At 46.4% G+C, this 22662-nt stretch overlaps 2 protein-coding genes across 3 annotated transcripts; both read left to right on the forward strand.

Annotated features, from left to right (window-relative positions):
- Positions 1-9813: 9813 nt before the first annotated feature.
- On the forward strand, positions 9814-12011 carry LOC123150492 (uncharacterized). The gene is made up of 3 exons (XM_044570336.1): positions 9814-10750; positions 10835-11064; positions 11165-12011. Exons 1-3 carry the CDS (start codon positions 9916-9918, stop codon positions 11765-11767), a joined length of 1668 nt encoding a protein of 555 aa, XP_044426271.1. The 5' UTR covers positions 9814-9915; the 3' UTR covers positions 11768-12011.
- A 7707-nt stretch (positions 12012-19718) lies between these two features.
- On the forward strand, positions 19719-22084 carry LOC123149970 (uncharacterized). Of its 2 annotated transcripts, none has more exons than XM_044569760.1 (3): positions 19719-20645; positions 20724-21079; positions 21171-22084. In XM_044569760.1, exons 1-3 carry the CDS (start codon positions 19859-19861, stop codon positions 21813-21815), a joined length of 1788 nt encoding a protein of 595 aa, XP_044425695.1. In that variant the 5' UTR covers positions 19719-19858; the 3' UTR covers positions 21816-22084. The 2 variants fall into 2 exon arrangements, with proteins under 2 accessions (XP_044425695.1, XP_044425696.1); XM_044569761.1 differs by having other exon boundaries at positions 20754-21079.
- Positions 22085-22662: the final 578 nt, after the last annotated feature.

A 22662-nucleotide genomic window follows, 5' to 3' on the forward strand; every position in this document is an offset into this window, starting at 1 on the left:
GACCGTTGTAGAGTTTCTGAATTTTTGCCACACATAACATTGTTGAACTTACTTATCTCTTTCATAGGGAAAATTCTATGTAGGCCATAGCAGTTGATTTCGCCCTGTAATCCCTTCATGTGCTATGTGAATTTTTTGTGGTAGTGGATTGCGTGTAGCATCATAGATTACCTGTGCCAGCACATATGATTGTTCATTTCCTGTCCATGCTTCATGTAACCGAATCAAACCTTGGGCTGTGTGGAGTGAACTCTACAGTTTTGTTCACTTCTTCTCCATGTTCTATTTAACTGAAACCTTAGTATTTGGCAGCGGGGAGTGAATGTTATAGTTTTGGTTTCAGAAACCGTCTGTCTGTGTGTCGTTAGCTATCCTGGACCGTGTGGGAGGCCGGGCGCTGTTTTTGATTTGTATCATGCCTTATGCTAGGGAGCTATGTTGTTAGATTTATGTTTCAGATTTGACAGAACCACAATTTTTCCGCAACATCTATGAAAAATGCTGACAGTTTGTGAGAGCTTGCTGGTGTTGCATTTTTTGGAGTTCATTATAGTTCAAATGAATATGGTGATACTTGTGAGAGGTTGCTGGTGTTTCCTATCCATTTTTGCTTTTATAGCTGAAATGGATGAACATGCCTATTTTTAGTTGGTTTTTCTGGAGCTTATTGTTTTATTTCCTGGAGCTAAAATGGATAGCTCATTTCTTTTTCTTATTCTTTGTAGTTGTGTTTCCTGTAGCCTCATAACATCAAAGCTTGACTTATTTTTGGTTTTGTTTTGCAGCATGGCCATCTACCAAACCTGATGGTCAGCAAAGCGGCTGCGCGAGATAATTAATTCCATCCAAGGGAAGAAGAGAGATGTACTAAGCAAGTCTAGCTTTGGGGATTTGTTGCACATATCTCCTGTGCCTCTTCTGCCAGAAGGGCTTCTGGATTTCTTAGTTATGAGTATCGACCCCAAGGAGCGTCTACTCAAGTATGTTTCTTTTTGAGCTTCTTCGTTTAACCATGTGTTCTTTCTGTTATCAGTCTATTGATAGCATTTTTCTCTTTTTTTGCAACATCTAGTAATTTCTTTTTTATGTTCTCTATGTAGGATAAATGATCACAAGGAAATACACTTCACAAAGGACATGGTTAAGAAGATTTTCAATGTCCCTTCTGGTAGCAGGCCGCTAGGATTCGGCAAGAGGGGCTCAGATTTCCGAAATGTGTATTTGGATGGTGATAGGGCTCCAATAGCCACCACAACAGCTGTTCTATCAAAAGCGGATGATGGCGATGAGGATACCATTAGTAGTTCATGGGTTTTACTCTGCTTATCATTGGTCCTAGCTCCCGGGACAGGAAACATGGTGCGTCTTGAGTATCTCCACACCGACATGAGTGTTGTCCATGAGTTAGAATGGGATGAGCATATTCTGTCCGATGTGATGAAGGAAGTTAAAAAGTACCAGGATAAGAGGTCTGAAGGTAAAGTGAAATTCCTGATTGGTGGCTGTCTACCAATGCTTCCGGTACAGACCATCATTCCCATAAAAAATTCCATATTCTTTTCTGGGACAGCAAACTTTTGCAGGCGCTCATGTTTCTTTTTTCTTTTTCTTTTGTGTGTTTGTAGGTAATTTACATGGACCACCTTGACATTCCAAGAGGATGCATAGTTGATCATACCATCGACTACTCACTGCCGCAAGCTTGTTTTGTTCATGAAATGGACTTCACTGCTGTTGTTGCAGTCGACACACTAGATGATGGATTTGGGAAGCGCCCTGTAAGTATCTTCTTTTTTTCAAATTTTGGACACATGACCTTTTGTTTTCTTTGCAAATTTCTGAATCCTTGTTTCACTTTTTCAAATGCAGTTCAGCTCCAGCACACCGTATGCAACACCCAAGTTTATGTCATATGTAGATCAACTTGCCCAAAGATCAATACAAGGCAGTGTCACAGAGGATCTGCCCGAAACAAATACCCAAGGTGGAGATGTTGCTTCCGCAACACCCGTTATGGATGTGCCAGAGAGCTCGCACACACAAGCCAATCCACAAGGGGAAGATGATGTGGGCTCTCAAGAACCACCTAAGGGTGGTATGGAGGGTCCTGATGGAAGAGAAGAGACTGTGCACGAGCCACCTCTGGATAACATGGGCGGTGGTGATGATGTGTGTGGTTCTTTGGAGGAGTGGCTACACGCATTGCCTACATTCGAGGAGTTAGAGGTGAGGCCCATACAACATTTCATTGTATCCTGTATCTTGCTTAACTGCCATGTCAAAACTACTTACTAACAACTAATGTTCCTTTTTCCCGCACTCATCTCTTTTTTTGTTTTTATGCATTCACAGCTGCCCCCACATCTTCGTGACATATACAACAAGCACAAAGAGCTACATGCTACAGAACTTAATGCCGCGTTGAGCTCATTTGGGAGGGCGTTGCAGGTCATGTATTGCAAACGCATGGGTCTAATGTTGTCTGAGGCAGTCAAAGCTGGATCCAGGATGGATGAGGCCAAAGATGAAGTGGCAGATGTCACTTTCAGTGTATCAGGAGCTCCCACAGCAGGCATGTGCGATGCCACTGAATTGTTTCCGCAACAGCCTAAGAAACCAGATGGCGTGCATGGGACTACAACAACCGCTACAACCACTGCCACCAAATCTTCTCCGCAGCAGCCTAAGAAACCAAATGTCGTGCATGGGACTACAGCAACCGCTACAGCCACTGCCACCAAATCTTCTCCGCAGCAGCCTAAGCAACCAGATGGCGTGCATGTGACTACAACAACCGCTACAGCCACTGCCACTGAATTGTTTCCGCAGCAGCCTAAGCAACCAGAAGGCGCAAAGAGTGGGGATCTAGCAGTTGAAGTGGATCACATAAACACTGTCCCAGGCAAGAAGAGTGACCACATCAATGGCAGTGTTCATGGCAATGTCAATGTTCATAGCAATGCCAAGGGAGAAGATTCTTGCAGCAAGGTAAACATTGAACAGAAGTCGCCTCGCAGCCCAAGCTACCCATTTGTGAATTTGACAAGGAGGCTAGGGACACTTGAAGATGGGCCTTCATTTGGCTTATTTGAACCTGGAAGCGATGACGATGTACTGTTTCAGGATCCGCCACAAGTTAGTAATTCACCTGCACGATCATCTGGTCTATTTGATGTGGACTCTTTCTTGGAGATTCGAGCGAGAAGTCCTTTGTTTGATAGTTCTCCTGGCAGTTCAACTGGTCCAGTTTATGATGTGACCCCACTCGCAACATATCCCCCATTATCGACAGGCCCTGCAGGTTCTTACAAGTCATCCCCGCAACTTTTTGTTACGCAACATATCAGAATCTGTTTTTGACACTTTAGTACATCAATGCTCCAATCTGTTACTCACAAGTTCTTATTGCTTTCTCTTCCTTTTGTGTTGCAGAAGCAGGTGTTGGTGAGACAAGAGAGGAGGAGGAGGTGATTGAAGTCAACAGCGGGCAAAGCCATGATGGGGAGAAGCCTACACTTAAGAGAGCCGCACCAGCCGCACCAAGGGCACGCAAGTTGCAGAAGATGAAGAAGATAAAAATTGATGCAACAGAAGGTGCCATATACCAAAGGTACTGCTGTACCAATTATCGTATAAAGGACTCACCTGAAGGCGAGCCTTTGTAAGTGTTTTTTGCACTTTTTATATGTGTGTTGAGAGAAAAAAATCCATCCATTTTTATCGACACCTCCTAACTGAGATATTGTTTCTTTTTGCAACAAACAGCCCTACATTTATCAGGATAGGTGGTTTCGATATTTCCTTCAAACATTTCAGTAATGGGCTCAAAAAGCGCGCACATTTGAACAATGAGGTGATGTCACTTTACATCGAAAGTTTCAACATTGAGCAGACGTACAACTCAACCAAGCCAAGGAAGTTTGCGTTCTCACCACATGTTGCTGTGAGTTAACTAACATGTTTTTTGTTTGCTTTTTTTGTCACTTGAGTTTTCCACCCGCAACATAGTATATTTTTATTTGTGACCATCTTTTGTTTTTCATACAGACCAAGCTTTGTGTTGATCCAAGTTCATTCAAGACAAGTTCCTGCATTAGAGATTTGACCAGGGTCTGCAAGAAGAATGACATCGTGAAATTTGATCAAGTAAAGCTCTCGTTCAACTATCGTATGTAGTGCAAAGTTTTCCTTGTAGCACAACAATGTTTCCATTTTATTTATCTCATTTTTTAATTTTTGCAGCTGTTCTTCACCATAGTCCAGAGAGACCATTGAGCAGTTGTTGTTGTAAACTTCATGAAAAAACAGTTTAATGTCTTTGACTCCAGCAGCTTAGACCCTGACTATGTCAGCATCCTTGAGAAGCCTTGTTGCAATCTAGTATGGTGTCGAACACAACTTTTTTTATACGATTTTCCCTTTTTTTGTTTTTTCAAATCAATGTTGCGGTACTAATCAATTCGACATTTCCAGATAACAAACTTCAAAGAACTGGTCACAGAATTTAACCCATGGAAGCAAGATTTTGGCACATTTCAGATGTCCAGTCCACCAAGCTACCCGCAGCAGTCAACATCGTACTATTTTTTCTGTATTATTCATTTGTGGCATTTCGCAACTTTACATCCTGTTTAGGAAGCATTTTCATCTTTTTGTTGTGATCTCATGTTTCCTCTACCTCCTTTTTCCATGACAGATTTGATTGTGGCATCTTTGCTATTCTATACTTGGAGAATTTAACTGCCAGGGGGATGAAGCCATTCAATACAGTACGACTCAGACTCATTTATTTTTATTTTTCTTCTTTTGCAACCTATGAAACACTAGTAGTAAATAAATTATAGGAGTCAACTACTATCATATATTTCTGAAATTTTATGTTATTACCCACCTTTTTTTTCATCCCCTGCTAGTAGTGTCTCACAATGTGTTTTTTCTTTTGTTGTGTATGCTCAGGATTCAAACTCATTGCTCAATGTCCGGAAGTACATTGCGGCGAAGCTTTTCAAGCACCCTCAAAACACCCTCAACTCAGAGGACGAGCTTCAAGCTTTGCTGAAAAACTCATAGATTGATGCCAACCACAACAAGACATCTCTAGTAGTTTAGACCTTTTTTTTGCAGTGCATGTGTGTGCGACATGTTTGTAACCGAGCTCTCTAGTAGTATACGAAACTAAAGTGTTTCGGAAGTAGAATGTGTCATGCTGGGGCATGCCCCCTTTCTCCCTCATTTATGTATGCTGGAGACATGGTGTTTCACTACTGATCTTGTGTTTTTGCACACATATATATAATGTAGACATGATTCCAATGGTAGTTGTTACTTTTTTCCTAAAATTGTGTTCTTTTTTCTGCACACTGGTGTTGTATTCGAGCCATTTGTTGCATTTAGAAATCTTTTACTAGAAAAATGACGAAATTTGCTATAATGATCGCCATCTCCGTAACATTTTTTTGTTACTTACACTAGAAAAATGATGAACTGGAGGCATTTTCTCATCACAACATCATGTCCCTGTAACATAAATACATCTTATAACATCAGCAAAATGAAAAGTGCTCATGTTCCTGTAATATGAATACATCATGTAACATAACCCAAACGAAAAGGTGCCCTTCCTGTGAAGATCATGTTTTTCATGTAACAGGAATACATCATCTTTGTTTTCCAACCTGTGGGACCACACAAGCTTTTTTTCCTGCAATATGGATTAATATGGGATGTATACACATAGAAACAGTGAGGTTGTATGTCCGAAACCCAGGCAACTACATGGAGCAAACATAACACAGGCTGCAAATTGAAATTATAGCTTGTACATCATCATTTTTGCAAAAAAGAAGTTACTAATGTAGCTCAAACACAGGGAGCAAGCACATCTTGCTTAGGAGATGAAACAAAACACCCAAAGCTGGCTGATGGGCGATCTTCTCCCAAATGAAAAACATTTTTTCTTAGGAGAATCTTCCTCCCTGTTTCTCTCATATTTTCTTTCTAGAGCTTCAGCTGCGTTGCTTGGGAAATGTTTCGGTCACTTGCCATCACGGCTCTCATGTATTGACAAGCTGGGACTGCATGTCCAACCTCAGAGCAGAACTGGCATTTAGGGGGTGCTGCCGCCGCCTCCGTTGCAGCTTTTAGCGCCCCACATGTCTGAATATTATGTCCTTCTTCATGGCAGTACTTGCAGCGGACAATCCTTTTCCAGCTCTTGGCTTTACTATTGCCGTCGACTTCTTCTCTTGTTGCTTCGCCTTCTTTTTTTGCTCATCGTCTCGCTGCTCTACCAGTGTTTTCTTTCTCTTCTCTCTTTCAGTTGGCCGACCTTTCTTAGGGACATGAGCTGGGTTTTGTAGCATCTCTGAGCTTTGAGCCTGTGGTAGGTTGTCATTCAATGTTCCCGTTGCGGCAGCGGGTGGTGTTGGGGGTTCACTCTGTTGCGTTGCTTGTTGCCCTGACAACGCTCCTCTCTTTGCCGCTGCTATGGCAGGCTCAAGAACTGTTATTGCTTCATCTAATATCTTGTAGGCATCATCGTTGCAACATGCATTAGAGGCGAGCCATGTCAACCTTCGACGCAAGGAGTTGTATTTCAATGTGTTCGTTGAGGGGTGCCCGAAGTCCAGCAATCGTCCAGTCCTGCCCATGCTTGTTGTGGCTGCTTCAGACCACCTCTCCAACAAGTATTGTTGCGGAATTTCTTGAACATTCAGATGCACCATTGCCCTTATTATATGTGCGCAAATCAGGCCATTCATCTCAAAGTAGTGGCAACTACATTCAAACAACCCTTCATCCATCATAACATGCACAGAATAGAGTTTTGGGTTCTCATAGGAGCTTGCTTTTAGCTCAAACAGCAGGCCTTGCCCTCGATACTCAGCGTCTTGGTTGATAACGAAGCCGGTAGACGCGATCACCTGCTTCTGGAACTTGCCAAAGACGCTACGGATGTAGTAAGCAGCAGCTTGGCGCTCAATGTTGTACCTGCAACATCACAAGAAATAGGTCACAAACCACATCACACAGAAACTTGGCCCAACAACAATTTTTTTCTTTTTTTTAGTAAAGCGCAAAAGTGTGTGTACCGAGAGTATAGTGGCGGAGCTGTTGTTTCACCAGTGAATCCAGCATTGTCTTCACGATCAAGCATAGTTTCTTGGCACATTTCGTATTGCTGGACAAACCTCCAAACAGAATCAGCCGAACGAATCAGTGTCTTGAAATATGAGTTAAGCCCCTCAGACCTGCCCGTTGTGCTTGTGAATGGGAAGAATTTGTTCTTGAAGTACGCTGAAGCCCACATGTGCCTTGTTCGCCACATGTTCTTCAGGTGTTTGTTCTCAGCCACTTCAAAACACTGCAACATGTGTTGCCATGTTTCCTCAAACTCCTCAATGGTTTCTGATTGATTGATACAAGTGTAGAACACATCTGCAAACGCTTCATCTCTTCTCAACAGCCTCCCCAACTTGGTACGTGCATTGCTAAACACATGAAACTTGCAACACCTATGGCAGGTGTTTGGCAACACATCCTCAATAGCTGTTGCCATCGCTTTGTCCTGGTCGGTCATGATGTTTGTGGGATGCTCATTATCCATTGCAACCATCCACTATTGGAAGACCCACTTAAATGTTTCAATACTTTCATCCGGCAACAAGGCACACCCGAGTGCAATGGTCTGGAGATGGTTGTTGACCCCAACTATAGGAGCAAATGGCATATTGTATCTATTGGTGCAGAAGGTTGTATCGAAGAACACACAATCTTTATGTTTCGGGTAGAGCGCCCTTGTTCTCCCATCAACCCAAAACAAGGCAGTCACGGAGTTTGTTGCAGGATCCTTTTGCTTCGCATAGAAAAACTCTGGATTCTCAGTTTTCCTCCTCTCAAAGTACTCGACTGTCATATCCATGTCTCGGAATGTTAGCCCTCTCCATAGCTTTGCACGTTCATTCGAAACATCTCTCTTCACATATGGGAGTATCCTGGTGTCACCTCCATGGACCCTGCCGAGGACACTCATGCAATCTAAATTTGATAGGTTCGCATCATGCAACGTCAACAAGAGCTGGTAATCCTCGGCAGGTATACTGTGGTGCGACCGGTAGTACCTAACACGCTCCGGCTGTTCCAGCAATGGATGTGTATGCTCCGCAACAAAACAAGTCACTGTCCATCTCTCCTCTCTCAGCCCAACAATCATGTGCGCCTTACAATCATGGCGGAGCAGCCTGTTCTTTTGACGTTTTCTTGTCACATCCATTCCTTCACTAGGCTGCCTACTGGAGTTGCTTTTTCCTGTTGCAATGCTCTCCGATGTGCTACTCGTTTCCGTTTTATCGGGCTTTCTAGCATGCACACACCCAAAGACCCTCTTGATCAATATTTGATCTTTTTCTTCTGGCCTCTCTTCTGGCTGAATTTTGAGGAAGATATATGTGTCCCGAACCCCAACTTGAAGGCATAGTCATTGTAGAATTTCTGAGCATCCTCAAGTGTGTCAAATACCATGCCAACATAGGGTGGCAGTGGCTGTGATGAAACATCTCCATCATCTGAATCATCTTCGATTGCATCTTCAGTAGACAACAATGCATCTGAATCCTCACCACCACAAACAGAAAAATTGCCTTGGACATAGCTCCCTTCCCCTTCAGTCCCATGATCCTGCATCAGAGTTGTTGCGCAATAGTCATTTTCATCTCTCCATGGAATCAGCAAAAAAAATCATGATTCAGAAATTCAGGCACCACACAGAAACATACAACATAATCAAACCGACAGAATTTCTACATGTGCAAGGGGTCCCATGAACATGCAACATCCACATTCAAATCACACAGTTGGAGGAGGGCATTAACAGAAACATGAAAACATACACAATGCAATGAAAGCGGAAGCATTAACAAGTTTCATAAATTAAGAGCAAGTGGCAACTAAACAATGAAACCAGAGGCATCAGCCAATGCAACTAAATTTTTCTGAGTCTCATGTGTGCATAGATACAAACAGGTAGGACATGTTGAATAGAGTTAATGTTTCAAGAAATATGGAGGCTTATGTGCAACTAAAATTTGGGAGGCTCATTCCTCTGTTTTTTCACACAGGTGTTCATGTTTTTTCAGAGTGGAACAGAGCTAGTGTTTCAGAAACAGGATCTCACCGAAGATTGTTGATGGGATCTGCTCGATCGAGCTTCAGGAAACACCACCGGGGGATTTGCGAACCAAGTCGAAGATCCAGCCCGCGGCGGAAGCCCCCCGGCGGCGCTTGGAGCTGACAAAGATGGCCGCGTCCGTTCTGCAACCGATCCTCGGTAACCTAGATTTGGGTCCGATCCCACCATCTGGCGCGCGATGTGGTGCGCCATGGAGGTCCCCCACGCCGGCGGCGCCTGATTTTGCGGTGGTTTGGGGGCGGCGCCGCGCTGGGCGCAGGTCAGTCAGGGCCAGGACAGAGCCTTAGTTTCTACAACTGGACCGTTCTTTCAGGAATTAATGAGTGGAGGGGAGGCGACCGAGCCGCGTGCCAGGAGATCGATCAGACGGTTGCACGCGCCTACATCGAACGGCCATCCAGGTGGCGGACATATCGCGCGGATTGGCCGGTGGACGCATAGCAGCACCCATAAAGATATATGGCATGAAATTGTAATCCTATTTTTTGGATTCCTCGGAATCGAATATGTCCTAAAATTATTGTATTCTGGCATGATTTTCCGCCTTAGAATTTGAATTTGAGAAGCAACTAAAGAGAGAATACCCAAAAGAGGCCTCAAGTCCAAAAGTCCGAAAGAGAGTCCAGAACACCGCGTCGACACCGCATTTGGTCTCCGCTGCACTGCAGCAGTCTGCACGACAGGGCAGGGTAGGAAAGGAGGCGACGCCGCCGGCTGCCAGGCGCACCATGCCTTCCTCCTCCTCCCTCTACCCGGAACACCGCGTGGTCACCGCAGCCGAACTCATCGCCGGCAATGATGCCAAGGAAACGAGGGCCACGGGCGCCGAGGGCTTCGCCTCGCTCCTGCGCACCCAGGACGAGGTCGACGCGCTCTGCGACAAGTACGGCGTGCCCAAGGAGTTCACCGCGCGGCCCGCCGGCGACCTGCGCGCGAACTCGACGCCGCCGCCGGGGGCCATCTGCGTGTACGCGCGCGCGCTGGAGGCCGGGATGCGCGTCCCGCTGCGCGGCTTCTTCCGCGAGGTCCTCGCCCACTTCGGCATCGCGCCGGCGCAGCTCACGCCCAACGGGTGGCGCTTCATGGCGGGCTTCCTCGTGCTCTGCGAGTCCGCCGGCGTCCCTCCCTCGGTCGCGGTGTTCCGGCGCTTCTTCCACCTGTCCATCATGGACCAAAAGCACGAGAAAGGGTGGTACTTTTTCCGATCCAGGCGGGACATCACAAGCTTGCCGAACGGGGGTTGCAAAACCACCCCGGGCTGGAGACACGAGTTCTTCTTCCTCTCGTCGCCGGAGCCGTGGCCTTGCGCCGTGGAGTGGGGCGAGCCGTCCAACGGCTCCTTCCTCGACCCGGCGCTCACCGTTGAGGAAAACAAATCGGTGGTGAAGCTGAGCGCTCACGGTGGCGCCGCTGTTGATCTCAGGAACCTGCTCCCTGCTGGGCGCTGCCGTATCTGCGCCGTTGTCGATCTCAGGAACCTGCTCCCTGCTACGTGCCCACGGCGGCGGCGGAGTAACCTTGCTGCCGCATCCCCGCCGCCGCGGCCTTCTTCGTGTTACAAAGGTACCTGAAGAAGTTCTGAACATTGAAATACCTCTGATTCCCCTGTTTCATGGAGCCCTAAAGTTGTTGCTGCGTGCTATCTAGGCATGGATCCCTCCGTCCACGACATGATGAAGACTATGCCGGCGGACAAGGTGGCCGCGCAAGCGTCGGCGTCGGCAAAGAAGAGGACTTGGGAGGAAGCCAGCGGCAGGCACGACGGACACACCACAGACTGGGATGGCGGACGGGAGCTGCTGCAGGAAACCGTCGCGCCGTCGTTGGAGCGCGCGTTCGCGGCGAGCGAGCCTTCCGACGGCGCAGCGATTCGGCGGGTATTGCCACTATGCCAGCAAATGCCATGGGAAATTGTTCCATCTCTAGGTGCTTGTCTTGTCGGGGGTCCGTCCAACCGAGCATATTGTTTGCTTTCAGGCTGCGAACTGCGTGCTCGAACTTGGGGAGAAGCTGGTGGCCAGGGAGCGCGACGCCGCGGCTCTGCGGGAGCAGCTGGAGGAGGCAAAGGCCGAGCTCGCGGCGGCGAAGTGGGCGGCGGACGTGGAGCTTGAGAAGGCACAGTCCGAGCTCGCTGCGGCGGGAGCGGAGCTGGAGAAGACCAAAGCGGAGCTCGCGGCGGTGGAGGCGGAGGTGGTGAAGACGAAGGCCGAGCTCTCCGCGTCTCTTGTGGAGGCTGAGCTCGCCGCGGCAAAGCAAGCGGCGGAGGCGGTGAAGACGAAGGCCGAGCGCGCTGCGGCCTGGGAGGAGGTGGTGAAGACGAAGGACGAGCTCGCCGCCGCGGAGGCAGAGCTGGTGCAGGCCAAGGCCGAGCTCACCGCGGCGAAGCGCGCCGCGGAGACGGAGCTGGTGAAGACTAAGGCCAAGCTTGCCGCGGTGGAGGCGGAGCTGGAGAGCGCCAAGGCGGCAGCGGTGCAGCAGTTCCTGGCCTCCGAGGAGCAGGTGCGCCAGCGCGCGGAGGACGCGCTGGAGGGGTACAAGCGGTGGCGAGGTCATCAAGCTCCGGCTGGCCGTGCTGCCTGAGTACGTTGCCCGCTGATGGTCGTTTTGGAATTTGAAACATTCCTTCTCTAGATGGCTAAAATGAAGATCACGAACAAAACTCTAGCCTGATCCACTCTATGCGCTCTGTTCCCCTATCTGGAGATCGCTTACTTTTGTAGCTGAAGTTCTCTGAGATACTACAACACTCTGCACCCGTTGATAGGTGATTTTCTTGTTCCAAGCTTCAGGTCACAATTGACTAGGGAGGCTCGTTTTTGGTGCATGTAATGTTCATTATTTGCGATGTTATAAGATCGGAAATGGTAAATCCCGAATGTTCGGAATTTGACCATGACTAATCGAACATTTCATGGCAATTTTAGTGAAAAGAGGATGGCAGGTTTAGTTGACACGCTTGGCAATTTTCTGAAAAAACAATAAATTAAGCATGAATTTATCATACTTGCCAACTAAATTTGCATCCTCTCGCCATTAAAAATTGTCATTGAAAACGTTCAATTTGTCAATGATCAAAATTCCCGAGCGCTTGGGCATTATCGGGGTCCTAAGAGTTTGAGTACCTCACATACACGCACGCACACTTACCCCAATAAACACACAAACACACACCCCTATCCTTATGAGCATCTACGGAAGAGACTGGGCCAGCCTTTTGAGACATGAATAGCTCAAATTTGATTCTTAGAAAATCTATTGAACAAAGTAGGCTTGATTTAATTAAGCAAGCCAATGTTGAACAAACTAGGCTTGATTTAATTAAGCAAGACAAATTGGCATGAACTTGGGGAAAATTAGAAACATGATTAGCTCAAATTTGATTATTAGAAAATCTGTTGAACAAAGTAGGCTTGATAATCTCTGTTGAACTAAGTAGGCTTGATTATGATAATCAAGCCTCCCTCGAAAATCTACTTCCTTATCTACTTTCAAATTTTCGAGGGAGGCTTGATTTTCGAGAATTGTTATCCATAAAAAAGTAAAAGAGTATTATTAGTGTGACCATGGGAGGTATTTTTTTGGGAATATGAGAGGATTTCGAGGAGATATTAAAAGAGATTTTCGAGGGAAATGATTATGGATAAGAAAGTAGATTTCCTTGGCTCCGTTGGTTTTTCCAACGAAACAAATAAGTTTTGGATTGAGATTTCACATATGCATTGCACAATGATCCGCATTAGGCGGGGGGCAGCAATGATACCGCCGGCCAGGAATAAGTACTTATCCCTTTTATACTTAAGAAAAGAGAATAGAAGTGGTTCCTTTTCTTTCTATACGAAATTTGATAATTTTGTTTGTGCTCATGTTGGCATAGGAAAACTACTCACTTCCGTCATCTGCATTAGTTACGTTAGCGTAGGTAGGCGGTTCTCATGCCAAAGGGGAAGATCTCGCTCAGCCAAGTGCGCTTGAAATAATGAGACAAGAATATTCAAGGACTAATTTGCAGAAATTATGTGCACGCAGAGATTTCCATTGGCATCACACTCCTGCTTGGGGGAAATCTGGTGGCCTATTATTGTGTATTAACTACACTACTCTAGATGTTATTTCCCAAGAGGACGTGGATTGTTATATCAAAAGGATCGTATAGGATGTTGAAGATAAATTTATTTGGGATTTAGTTCTTGCTTATGGAGAAGCCCAGCCTGATAGGAAAGCCAAATTATTGTCTGAAAGTTTTGCACGATTGCATCATTCATCCACTAATTGCAGGTGATTTTATTATAATTAGGAAATGATCCGGTAAAAGTAAACCAGGTACATCTGGGCATTGGATTTTTTTGTTCAATGCAATTCTTGAACAAGTTGGACTTAGCGAGCTTGATCTTCATGGAAGATGATACGTCCATTTTGTATCATGTTTTCCTACTATTATTTATAATGTTTTGGTCTTTATTTCACTTTATGGTGCAATTCTAATGCCTTTTCCCTCTTAATTTGCAAGATCTACATGGAGCAAATTTGGTAAATGGTTTCAGTTTAAATGGTTAAAAAACAAATGCAATTAGATATCATCGTTTCATGTCAAACATACAGGAGAAAAAAAATCAATTTGTGCTCACTAACCTGACTTTTTCAGTATAACATCTGGTCTCACCCTAACTTTGGTTGTACATACCATTAGAAATATGATGGGTATCACCCCCAACAACAGTGCCCTTTTTCCATTGTTCAACAATTATCTCAAAAGAAAAGAGAACACACCACTAACTTCTCAATGTGCATCATGACTCAGTAAAGCTTCCAGTGCATGAACATACTTCCTCCTTTTCCTTTTTATATAGAACATATGGCCGTGTGTTGCACTGGGAGAAAAATATTGGCGTTGTCACTCATTTACAAACCCACTTCGTGTGCCACACTATTTCTTCTAGCCAACTTTGACACTGCGGGATATTTCTTCTGTTCAACTTTGACAAACTTCACAGCTAGCAACAATGTGGAAGTAATGTTTTTGTCGTCATGCCTACAACAGTTTGACAAAAAGGAAATATAAAAATAGCTACATTCAAGAACAGAGGGAAAACTTTGTCAAACTTGCAAACCTTGTGTTACTTTTCTTGCTTTTAGCAAGTGAATGTTACTTGTGTGTAGATGATATCTGAAAAGCTCCTAGAGAAAGATGGAAAGTGTTAACTATACTGAGTTAACTATATATAATACAAAACGTATGCAAGGATACACTTTTCTATACATCAACTTACAGAGGATATATTCTGTTTATTCAGCTAAACTTGTAAAGTCACACATTTACAAGCTGCATCTAGTTCTCCTCCAAAAGAAAAGAAAATAAACATGAAAATATTAAATATTAAATCCCAAGATCTCAATCATGAAATCATTGGAAGCAATGTGATTCACAAGAGAGGCCTTTGGGCTCACCCTGCTGCAATTTATGCATCAGCGATTGTTAGAGAATCAAGTGCTATTATACCTCGAGATAATGTATTATGTGGTCGCCAAGCTTGACGTCAATTCAGGGAGTTCAGTTCCAAATAATTCCAAACAGGTTAACCACCCTAGAGATACTGTGGAAATCCTCCCCCAGCAGCGATTTGAGTGTTCAGGTTCACATAGTTATGGACTACTTGCGAGTAAAAATAAACTTTGAAGCTGATATAGTATCACGACAACCTGAATAACAACATCTGGATGTGAAATTGCACTTAAAACTTGCTGCGTTTATCGTTGGTTTTGGAAGCAAAATAATCTATGGTGGTAAAGAAGAGCCTAGAGGATGGTTCTCCAGCTCTTTGCTTTCAGAAGTTTTGGAAGCCGTTCGATACGTGTGCAGAAGTGAATGTGCCACTTCAGTTGTGCATAAACGCTCCATCATATGAGCTTCAACAACACAACCGCCACATTAAATCAGTCATCATTTACATCTAGAACCGAATTTGTCCGCTTCAGTCTTGCAAAAAACATGACACATAATCAGGGTTGATGATTTGAGGTATTCTCTTCACCGGGAAAAATGTGCGTGTGTCTACAGAGGAACGACAATGGCAGCAGGCTAACATCATCTATAATGTGGGTCGCCTGTGTAGACGCTGAGAAATACAAAAAATAAATATTGTAAAATTAAAAACCATCTAAGCGTCCTCCCTGTGTCAGTCAGAAATAAGAAACTCGAACCATTGGTAATAAGAAGTCAACCTAAATTTTACAACTCAACAAATTAAGTTTGTTTAGATGTGCCCTAGTTATCGCGTGTCTAATTGACTCAATCGATCTAGAAAGAAAACAAAAAGAAAACAAAAGAAAATGCTTGCACGAATCTTAGCATAAAATCAATGGCATAGGACTTAGATTAGATGTACAATACTTAGAACACATCTAGATGTGCTTTTTTTGCGGGATACATCTAGATTTTTCTTTTGCAGGATACATCTAGATGTGCTTTTTTTGCGGGATACATCTAGATTTTTCTTTTGCAGGATACATCTAGATGTGCTTTAGCAAAACTGTAAAAATAATAGATTTGAAATTCAATGCAAAATAGAGAGATGTATTAAGAAACATAGGTATTTTCCAAGTTACTTATGTTCACATTTAGCACACCCTTTATATCAATTTTTTTTGCAAAAAAGCACACCCTCTAATAGGCACTTCTTTTTAGACTCATATTAAGAAGCACATGCATTCACAACCTTGGGATCAGGCTTGGGGTTATAAGAGAACAGACATTATTTGACAGTTCAGTAAAACTAAAATGGTGCTCTCGGCCAATAGCTGCATGCATATAAATCAGTTTGAAGTGTAAAAAAATCAGATGGGTTTGCCTTTTAAATAACTCATACAGGTATGCATGCCATGAATGTTTTTATAAACAAGCTTATTTTGTCTACAACAAATACTACTTGAAACTTTAATGAGGTAAAATAAGGGCAGAACAAAACGAACTCCTTAACTAATATATCTACCAAAAGTGGCCAAAGAAATCCTAAGTCCTAAATAGGCTCACTTTAAGATTGTGCTGAACTACTCCTATTCCATGAATAAGCACTTGAGAAGAGATAATTGTTTAATTATGGCATAAGAAACTCGGGACTCATCGAGTCAAAGCAAGAAATAACCTTGATCAGATTTGAACCATTGCTTGATAGTATGACGAGAGCAAGTAGCCACAAAGCACCATGTGCACGCGATTAAAACATTTCTCGGATCGGCTCCTTCAGCACAAAGCACCATGTACTGACCGGCGATGGGTGTGACCTTCTGTGGCGGAACTTCTCCTCAGCAGTTCATATAGGCGAATTTTTGTGGACTGATTCTGCAGCATTTTTATCTGCTTTGCCCAGTTCAATAGTCCAAATACTCCACTCCAACTACTATCAAGATACCAGTCATGGTCAAAAGAGAACTGCCGTCTTGCACTCCAATATGGTGGTATGGGCAGATTCTGAATTCTAGTGTCGTTGGCAACCAAACTCACCTACAGTCACATGGATATCCTTTTTATGTAACCAACTAATCAACCCGAAACACCAAAAGCAAAATATCAAACTGTAAAACGCTCTGCCTCACCTGCGTGTATTTCTTGACGGCCGAAGATCATCTCTGGCATGCAGGCGCCCACCTCCTGGTGGATCTCGACGGGTGTTTGTTATTCGATGTTGCAATGGAGGGCTAAGCACCGTTGATGTGGATCTCATTGGTTTGGGGACAGTGTGCTGCTGCTGGAAGTCCGAGAGCTCGGCGGCCGCGGCCGTCGCCTCCGCGGAGTCTTCTACGACCCATCGCACCATAGTTTCCTCTTCTCCTCCTTCCCCTCTCATCCCACGGCGAGTTTGCTTGTGCCGGCTCTGGCTGCGGCGATGCTGCTAGCTTTCTGGCAGAACGGCGATGTGAAAGGCGGCCGGGGTGGGTGCACGGGCGGGTATAGCCAACGGTGACGAATCCATCTCGAGCTACCACACGCAGGGAAGAAATTGCTCGAAGGAGCCTCAGGCGCAAAGAGGGCTACGGTGTTGTGGCCGAGAGATTGTGCCAGCCGTCGCGGCATCAGGTAGGTTCCGTGGAGTAACGGGCAAGGTTCTTCACTCTCGCGAGGAGGAGGGGTAAGGAGCCGATTTTTTCACTGTATATAGGCTCCGTGTCGTGACCGAGGAGGAAGACGATGACCCAGGACGTGAGAGACGAGGATTGGCCTGCACTGAGGTTTCCTTTCTTTTCGTGAGTTCTGTTCCGATTTCTTTCCAAACGTGCGTGGGAAGCGGCCAAATTAACAGAAGTAAAGCGAGAGTCGGGCATGTTTTTTTGGCTGCAAACGGGGTAGCGCACGTACATGTTTTTAATTCAAACTGAAAGCGTAAATTCATATGAAGAAAACGTATTGTGACGATGAACCCACAGAGTCAATTCGTGCTTTATTATTATTAGAGAGAGATATGGTAGTAGTATGGATTTGCTGTTCAGGTCCAGACCACATTGGACAGTAGGCCAGTCCTCCGCCTCCGGGTCCGGGTCTCTGCCCGATCAACTCCTGTATATGTACGTGAACCATCGTCTCTCTTGGCGTAGGCACGTCAGAGCCTGCCCACTACCCAGCCCCAGAGCACACAGACTGCTCATTTCCATTTTTGTGCAAAGCCCATTGTCGTGGGCCACCAGGCCCAGACTGGCCGGCAGTAGCAGCTGATCTGGACCGCGTGGGCCCTCCATGCGACGTGTCGAGCACCCAGACTCTGCGCACTGTGCCTTCACTTTTCCAAGACGGACTCCATGATTGTTGCCATTGCTGCTCACAGCCACACACAGTGCAAGGATCACCCGGCGACTGGAAGAAGACTCGTCTCTCTCTCTCTCAAACTACATTACGAATACATATTCATGATGGATCTATTAATATCTACTCTCTCCTTCCGTCAAGAAATACTTGTTATCAAAATGGATAAAAAGAGATGTATTAAGACATATTTTAGTTCTAGATATATTTTTTATCCATTTCGATGACATGTATTTTTGGACAGAGGGAGTATTTGGTACTGTACATGTTCAGTTTTTTTTTTTGTAATCTTGGTCAAACCTAACAAAGTTTGGCGTAAGGCAATATGTACCGGGTTTCACCATTTGGAAAGGAGGGAGCATTTCATAGCAAAACTTCACACGTATATGCTTCCACTCACAAGGTGCATGCATGGATTTTTTTTTTACACCCCATCCATTCAAAACATAAGGTGGATAGCATAAGTGAAGTTAACGTCTGGTTTGGCCACTAATAATTTATGTTTACATGGGTTGGACATGTAAGAGATGAAATATGGCAATTTTGTTGCAAAATTTGTAAGTCATACGCCACTTCACTAATGTTGTAGACATATTACAATTTGCTGGAGGTTGTAATAAGTCGATCATGCTTCATTTTTTTTTGGGAGTACAAACATATTATATATATATATATATATATATATATATATATATATATATATATATATATGCATGATTTTATTATTCTTAAAGTATTAACATGCAACACATAATAGTTTAAAAAGGGCAAGGAAGCCCAAGAATAGTTTTAGGGAGAACTGAAGAAGTGAGTATTTACGTGGAAAAAACATTTTTTTATGAAGGAGAATGGGTTTGAATTTTGCACATGTGTATGTAGGGCGCATTAGATTTTTTTTCTTTAAAAGAAAATGTGCAAATTAGATGGTCTATTACATAGTTTGTTTTTCGCGGGAACTATTATATATTTTTCTCCTGCACAAACAATAGGGTGCAGCATTTCTGCACCCAGGCTTAGCTGAACCCGTCGATGAAAGGTAAATTCGAAAAAATAAACAAATTTAAAAAATGTTTACACATGAAATTCGAGAGAATCTTTTAGGTGTGTGTGTGTGCCAAATTTCAAGATATTTGGACGTTTGAGGAGCTCGTGGAAAAATAAAAATTTTGGTCTGTCAAAGTATCTTTCAAAACATGCACCGTGTAGACTAGATTTTTTCTTTTGCCACGAGCTCCTCAAATGTCCAAACACTTCGAAATTTTGCACGCACCTAGAAGATCCTCTCAACCTTCGTGGTGAAGAGCGAGCCCGACTTCAAGGTGACGGTGAAAGATATAAAACCTGTGTATCCTTAACAAGCAGTATCATGATGAGATGGCTAGCTGGGCACGCAGATTAACTCAGGATCGCTGTACTAACTTAGTACAAAATTGGGTCATCTATTTTGAAACGGAGGGAGTACAAGTTTTGTCATTAAAGTGACCATTTCCATCAAATTCAAGAAGCAGTGGTGTAATTGACTCTTTTTCTAGTGATCTGATCCTGAATCCAGCTCTATTAATGAAAGAATATGCAAGTTTGCCTTGCTTTAAGAAAAGTAAGAACAAAATTGAAGTTCTTCCATTCATGTAAATATGTTTTTTCTCCCAAGTTTTAGGCCGTGTCTTGCTTAGCAAATTCAAGAATCAGTGACAAAGAATGAAGGAAGTCTATAAACTAGGGGGGATCGGAAGGCACACGGCTTGCCCTAAAAACCCTTTGCTTTTGCGCACGACGACGAAAAATGAAGCCTCCACTTTCTTTCTTGCCGTCTTGATCGGTAGCCACCCACCCTCCAGTCCTACCAGCGCCGCCGCCGCCGCAGCACAACCCCAGCCGCCATGCCATCCTCCTCCGGGACCTCGGAGTCCTGGTCGCGGCCGGACGACCTCCTCGACGAACCCACCCGCGACCGAGCTCCCCGCACCAGCGACGGAGGCGATGACGGCGACGACGACGTCTCGGCCGAGCGGGTCGCCTCGCGGCTGCGCAAGCCAGGAGCCCTGAGGGCCCTCTGCAAGAGGTACGCCATCCCCGGCGGCTTCGCCCCGGTCCTCGCCGGCGGCCGCTCCTCGTGCTCCACGCCGCCGCCCGGGTCCGTCTGCGTGTACCTCGACGCGCTGGACGCCGGGATGCGCCTGCCCCTCCACCCCTTCTTCGCCGCCGTGCTCACCCACTTCGGGCTCGCCCCGGGCCAGCTCTCGCCCAACGGCTGGCGCGCCATGGCCGGCTTCGTCGCGCTCTCCCGCTCCGCCGGCGTGGACCCGTCGCTCGCCGTGTTCCGGCACTTCTTCGCGCTCTGCCCGTTCCCGCCGCACGGCTTCTACACCCTCCGCGGCAAGGACGCCGACGGCCTGCTCTTCGCCCGGATTCGCGCCAAGTTTGTCAAGGGCTGGAAGGAGGACTTCTTCTTCCTGGCGTCGTCGGCGCCCTGGCCGTGCCCGGTGGAGTGGGGGGAGCCTTCCAGGTCCTCCACCTTCGACCCGTCGCTCACCGTCCAGGAGAAGGCCGTGGCGGACAGCCTGCTGCGTGCTCGAGGGAGCTCCCCGATCGATCTCTTCGCGTACCTCCACCACCGCAACATGGGCGCGGCCAGCATCACCGGGGTGTCGCCTCCAACTCCTCGAGGTGAACCCTCCGGCATTGTAGATTGTACATCATGGTTCAGGATGTTTGCTGTGGATTGTACTGATCTGTGATTTGCAACCGTACGATCTGATGCCGCCATGGAGGAAGCCACGACCGCGGCCGCGCGCGCGACGGCAGGGAAGGTGACGGTGAAGAGCGAGCCTGACTGCAAGGTGCCGCCTTGTGCGCCGTCGCTTGGGAAGAAGAGGAAGCTGCCGGAGGACCGTGCGGACGGCGAGAGCTCGGCGTCGGGCCCCTCTTGCCCGCCGGGCTTCTCCGCCCCCTGCAAGTCGCCCCCCGCGACAAGCAAAGATGGTGACTGGAAGGCGGCGAGGCGGCTGCTGCAGGGCACCGTGACGCCGTCGCGGGAGCGCGAGCTCGCCGCGTCCAAGCCGGCCGACGTCGTCGCCTCAACCTACGTGTCACTGCTGCAGGTGAGCTCCTTGTCCCGTGTGCATTATTCTTGCATGATTCTGTTGGTCTGGATTGATCGATCGACATGGCATGGCATGGTGGGGTGCACAGACGGCGAACGAGGTGGCCTTCTCGCTGGGCTACGCTCTGGAGCTGGAGGAGAAGCTGAGGGCGCGCGAGCGCAAGGCGGACGCGCTCCAGGGGGAGCTGCACAGGAAGCTGAAGGCGCGCGAGACCGAGACGGAGGCGCTGCGGGCGGAGCTGCGCAAGGCCAAGGCCGAGCTCGACGAGACGGCCAAGGCGGCGGCGGCGCGGGAGGAGCTGTGGAGGAAAATGAAGGCGCGGGAGCGCGACACCGCCGAGGCGGAGGCTCTGCGGGCGGAACTGCGCAAGGCGAAGGCCGTGCTCGCCGAGGCCAAGGCGGACGCGGGGATCGCGGCGGCGGCGGCGCGCGGGCTCAGGGAGGAGCTGGACAGGAACGTGAAGGCGCGGGAGCGGGACGCCGCCGAGACGGACGCGCTGCGGGCGGAGCTGCACAAGGCGAAGGCCGAGCTCGCCGCGACCAAGGCGGAGGCCGAGAGGGCGGCGGCGGCGCGGTGGTTCTGGGGGTCGAGCAGGGAGCACGCGCGCGCGCTGGCGGAGCGGGAGCTGCGCGGGTACGAGCGCGGCCTGGAGGACATGAGGCGCGCCGCGCTTCATCGCTACCCGTACCTGGACCCGGCGCTGCTCTTCGTGCCGGTCCGCGCCCCCCCGTAGCGCCGCCGCCGGCGACCGCCCGATCGCCATGCCTGCCCGCTGCACACGTCGATCGATCTGCAATTATCCGCATGTTTCTGGGACGCGCTGCTGATCTTTGGGACTGCATTTCCCACCTTCGTTTCACAGTTCACATGGAACTTCTTTTGTGTGAAAAAATGTTGCATCAGAGGATGAATATATGCGTAAATCATTAGGGATTATGATCCGTCAAAAATGTTGAGAGGCAATCTAATCTATGACTATATTTTCATGAGCTGTGATCTGAACCGGGTCTCTCTTGTTTGGCAATGTGCTAGACCAAGATTCTCAGAGGTTTTCGTATGATTATTTTCCTTACAAAAATTGCAAGGACACTCTACCATCTACACACGTCGTAAAGAAAAATCTCAATGACAGACCAGCAGCATGGGCAGCTCTCCCCCAATTTACCTATTCAGCAACTTTCCCTGAATTTACCTACTCTGCACTGAAGAATTCTCTCTTTTCTTTTGACTCACAGGGAATGATCCTCACCGTTTGGACAGTTTGTTATACTAGATGACAACCCGGAGGGGAACGTTTGGTTCCTGGGTACATATGTACCTTATATGAAAAAAAATAATTAGTAATTCAATAAAAAGTCGAAAATTTCTAAAAATATTTTTGAGAAAAACTTAACCTTCCATTGTACTAGTAAGAAAAGTTTCAACAAAATAAAATTCCTCTTTGACTTCTTTTCAAAAAAGACAAATTTTCAGTCAAAATAGCGTGAACAGTGACCTATAATAGCAAATAAATTTTGTCTTCTTCGCTGTGAAGTCAATGTAATTTAAATTTTTTGTGAAAATTCATATACTAGTGCGCA

Source organism: Triticum aestivum, chromosome 7A (genome assembly GCF_018294505.1).
Source record: "Triticum aestivum cultivar Chinese Spring chromosome 7A, IWGSC CS RefSeq v2.1, whole genome shotgun sequence".
NCBI classification, from domain to species: domain Eukaryota; kingdom Viridiplantae; phylum Streptophyta; class Magnoliopsida; order Poales; family Poaceae; genus Triticum; species Triticum aestivum.

Bases quoted from the DNA above. Each gene is read 5' to 3' on its own strand.
- LOC123149970 (XM_044569760.1), top strand. From the start codon at position 19,859: ATGCCATCCTCCTCCGGGACCTCGGAGTCCTGGTCGCGGCCGGACGAC. The intron at 20,646-20,723 runs GTGAACCCTCCG...TGTGATTTGCAA, and splicing joins GTCGCCTCCAACTCCTCGAG to CCGTACGATCTGATGCCGCC. The intron at 21,080-21,170 runs GTGAGCTCCTTG...TGGGGTGCACAG, and splicing joins CCTACGTGTCACTGCTGCAG to ACGGCGAACGAGGTGGCCTT.
- LOC123150492 (XM_044570336.1), top strand. From the start codon at position 9,916: ATGCCTTCCTCCTCCTCCCTCTACCCGGAACACCGCGTGGTCACCGCA. The intron at 10,751-10,834 runs GTACCTGAAGAA...CGTGCTATCTAG, and splicing joins GCCTTCTTCGTGTTACAAAG to GCATGGATCCCTCCGTCCAC. The intron at 11,065-11,164 runs GTATTGCCACTA...GTTTGCTTTCAG, and splicing joins ACGGCGCAGCGATTCGGCGG to GCTGCGAACTGCGTGCTCGA.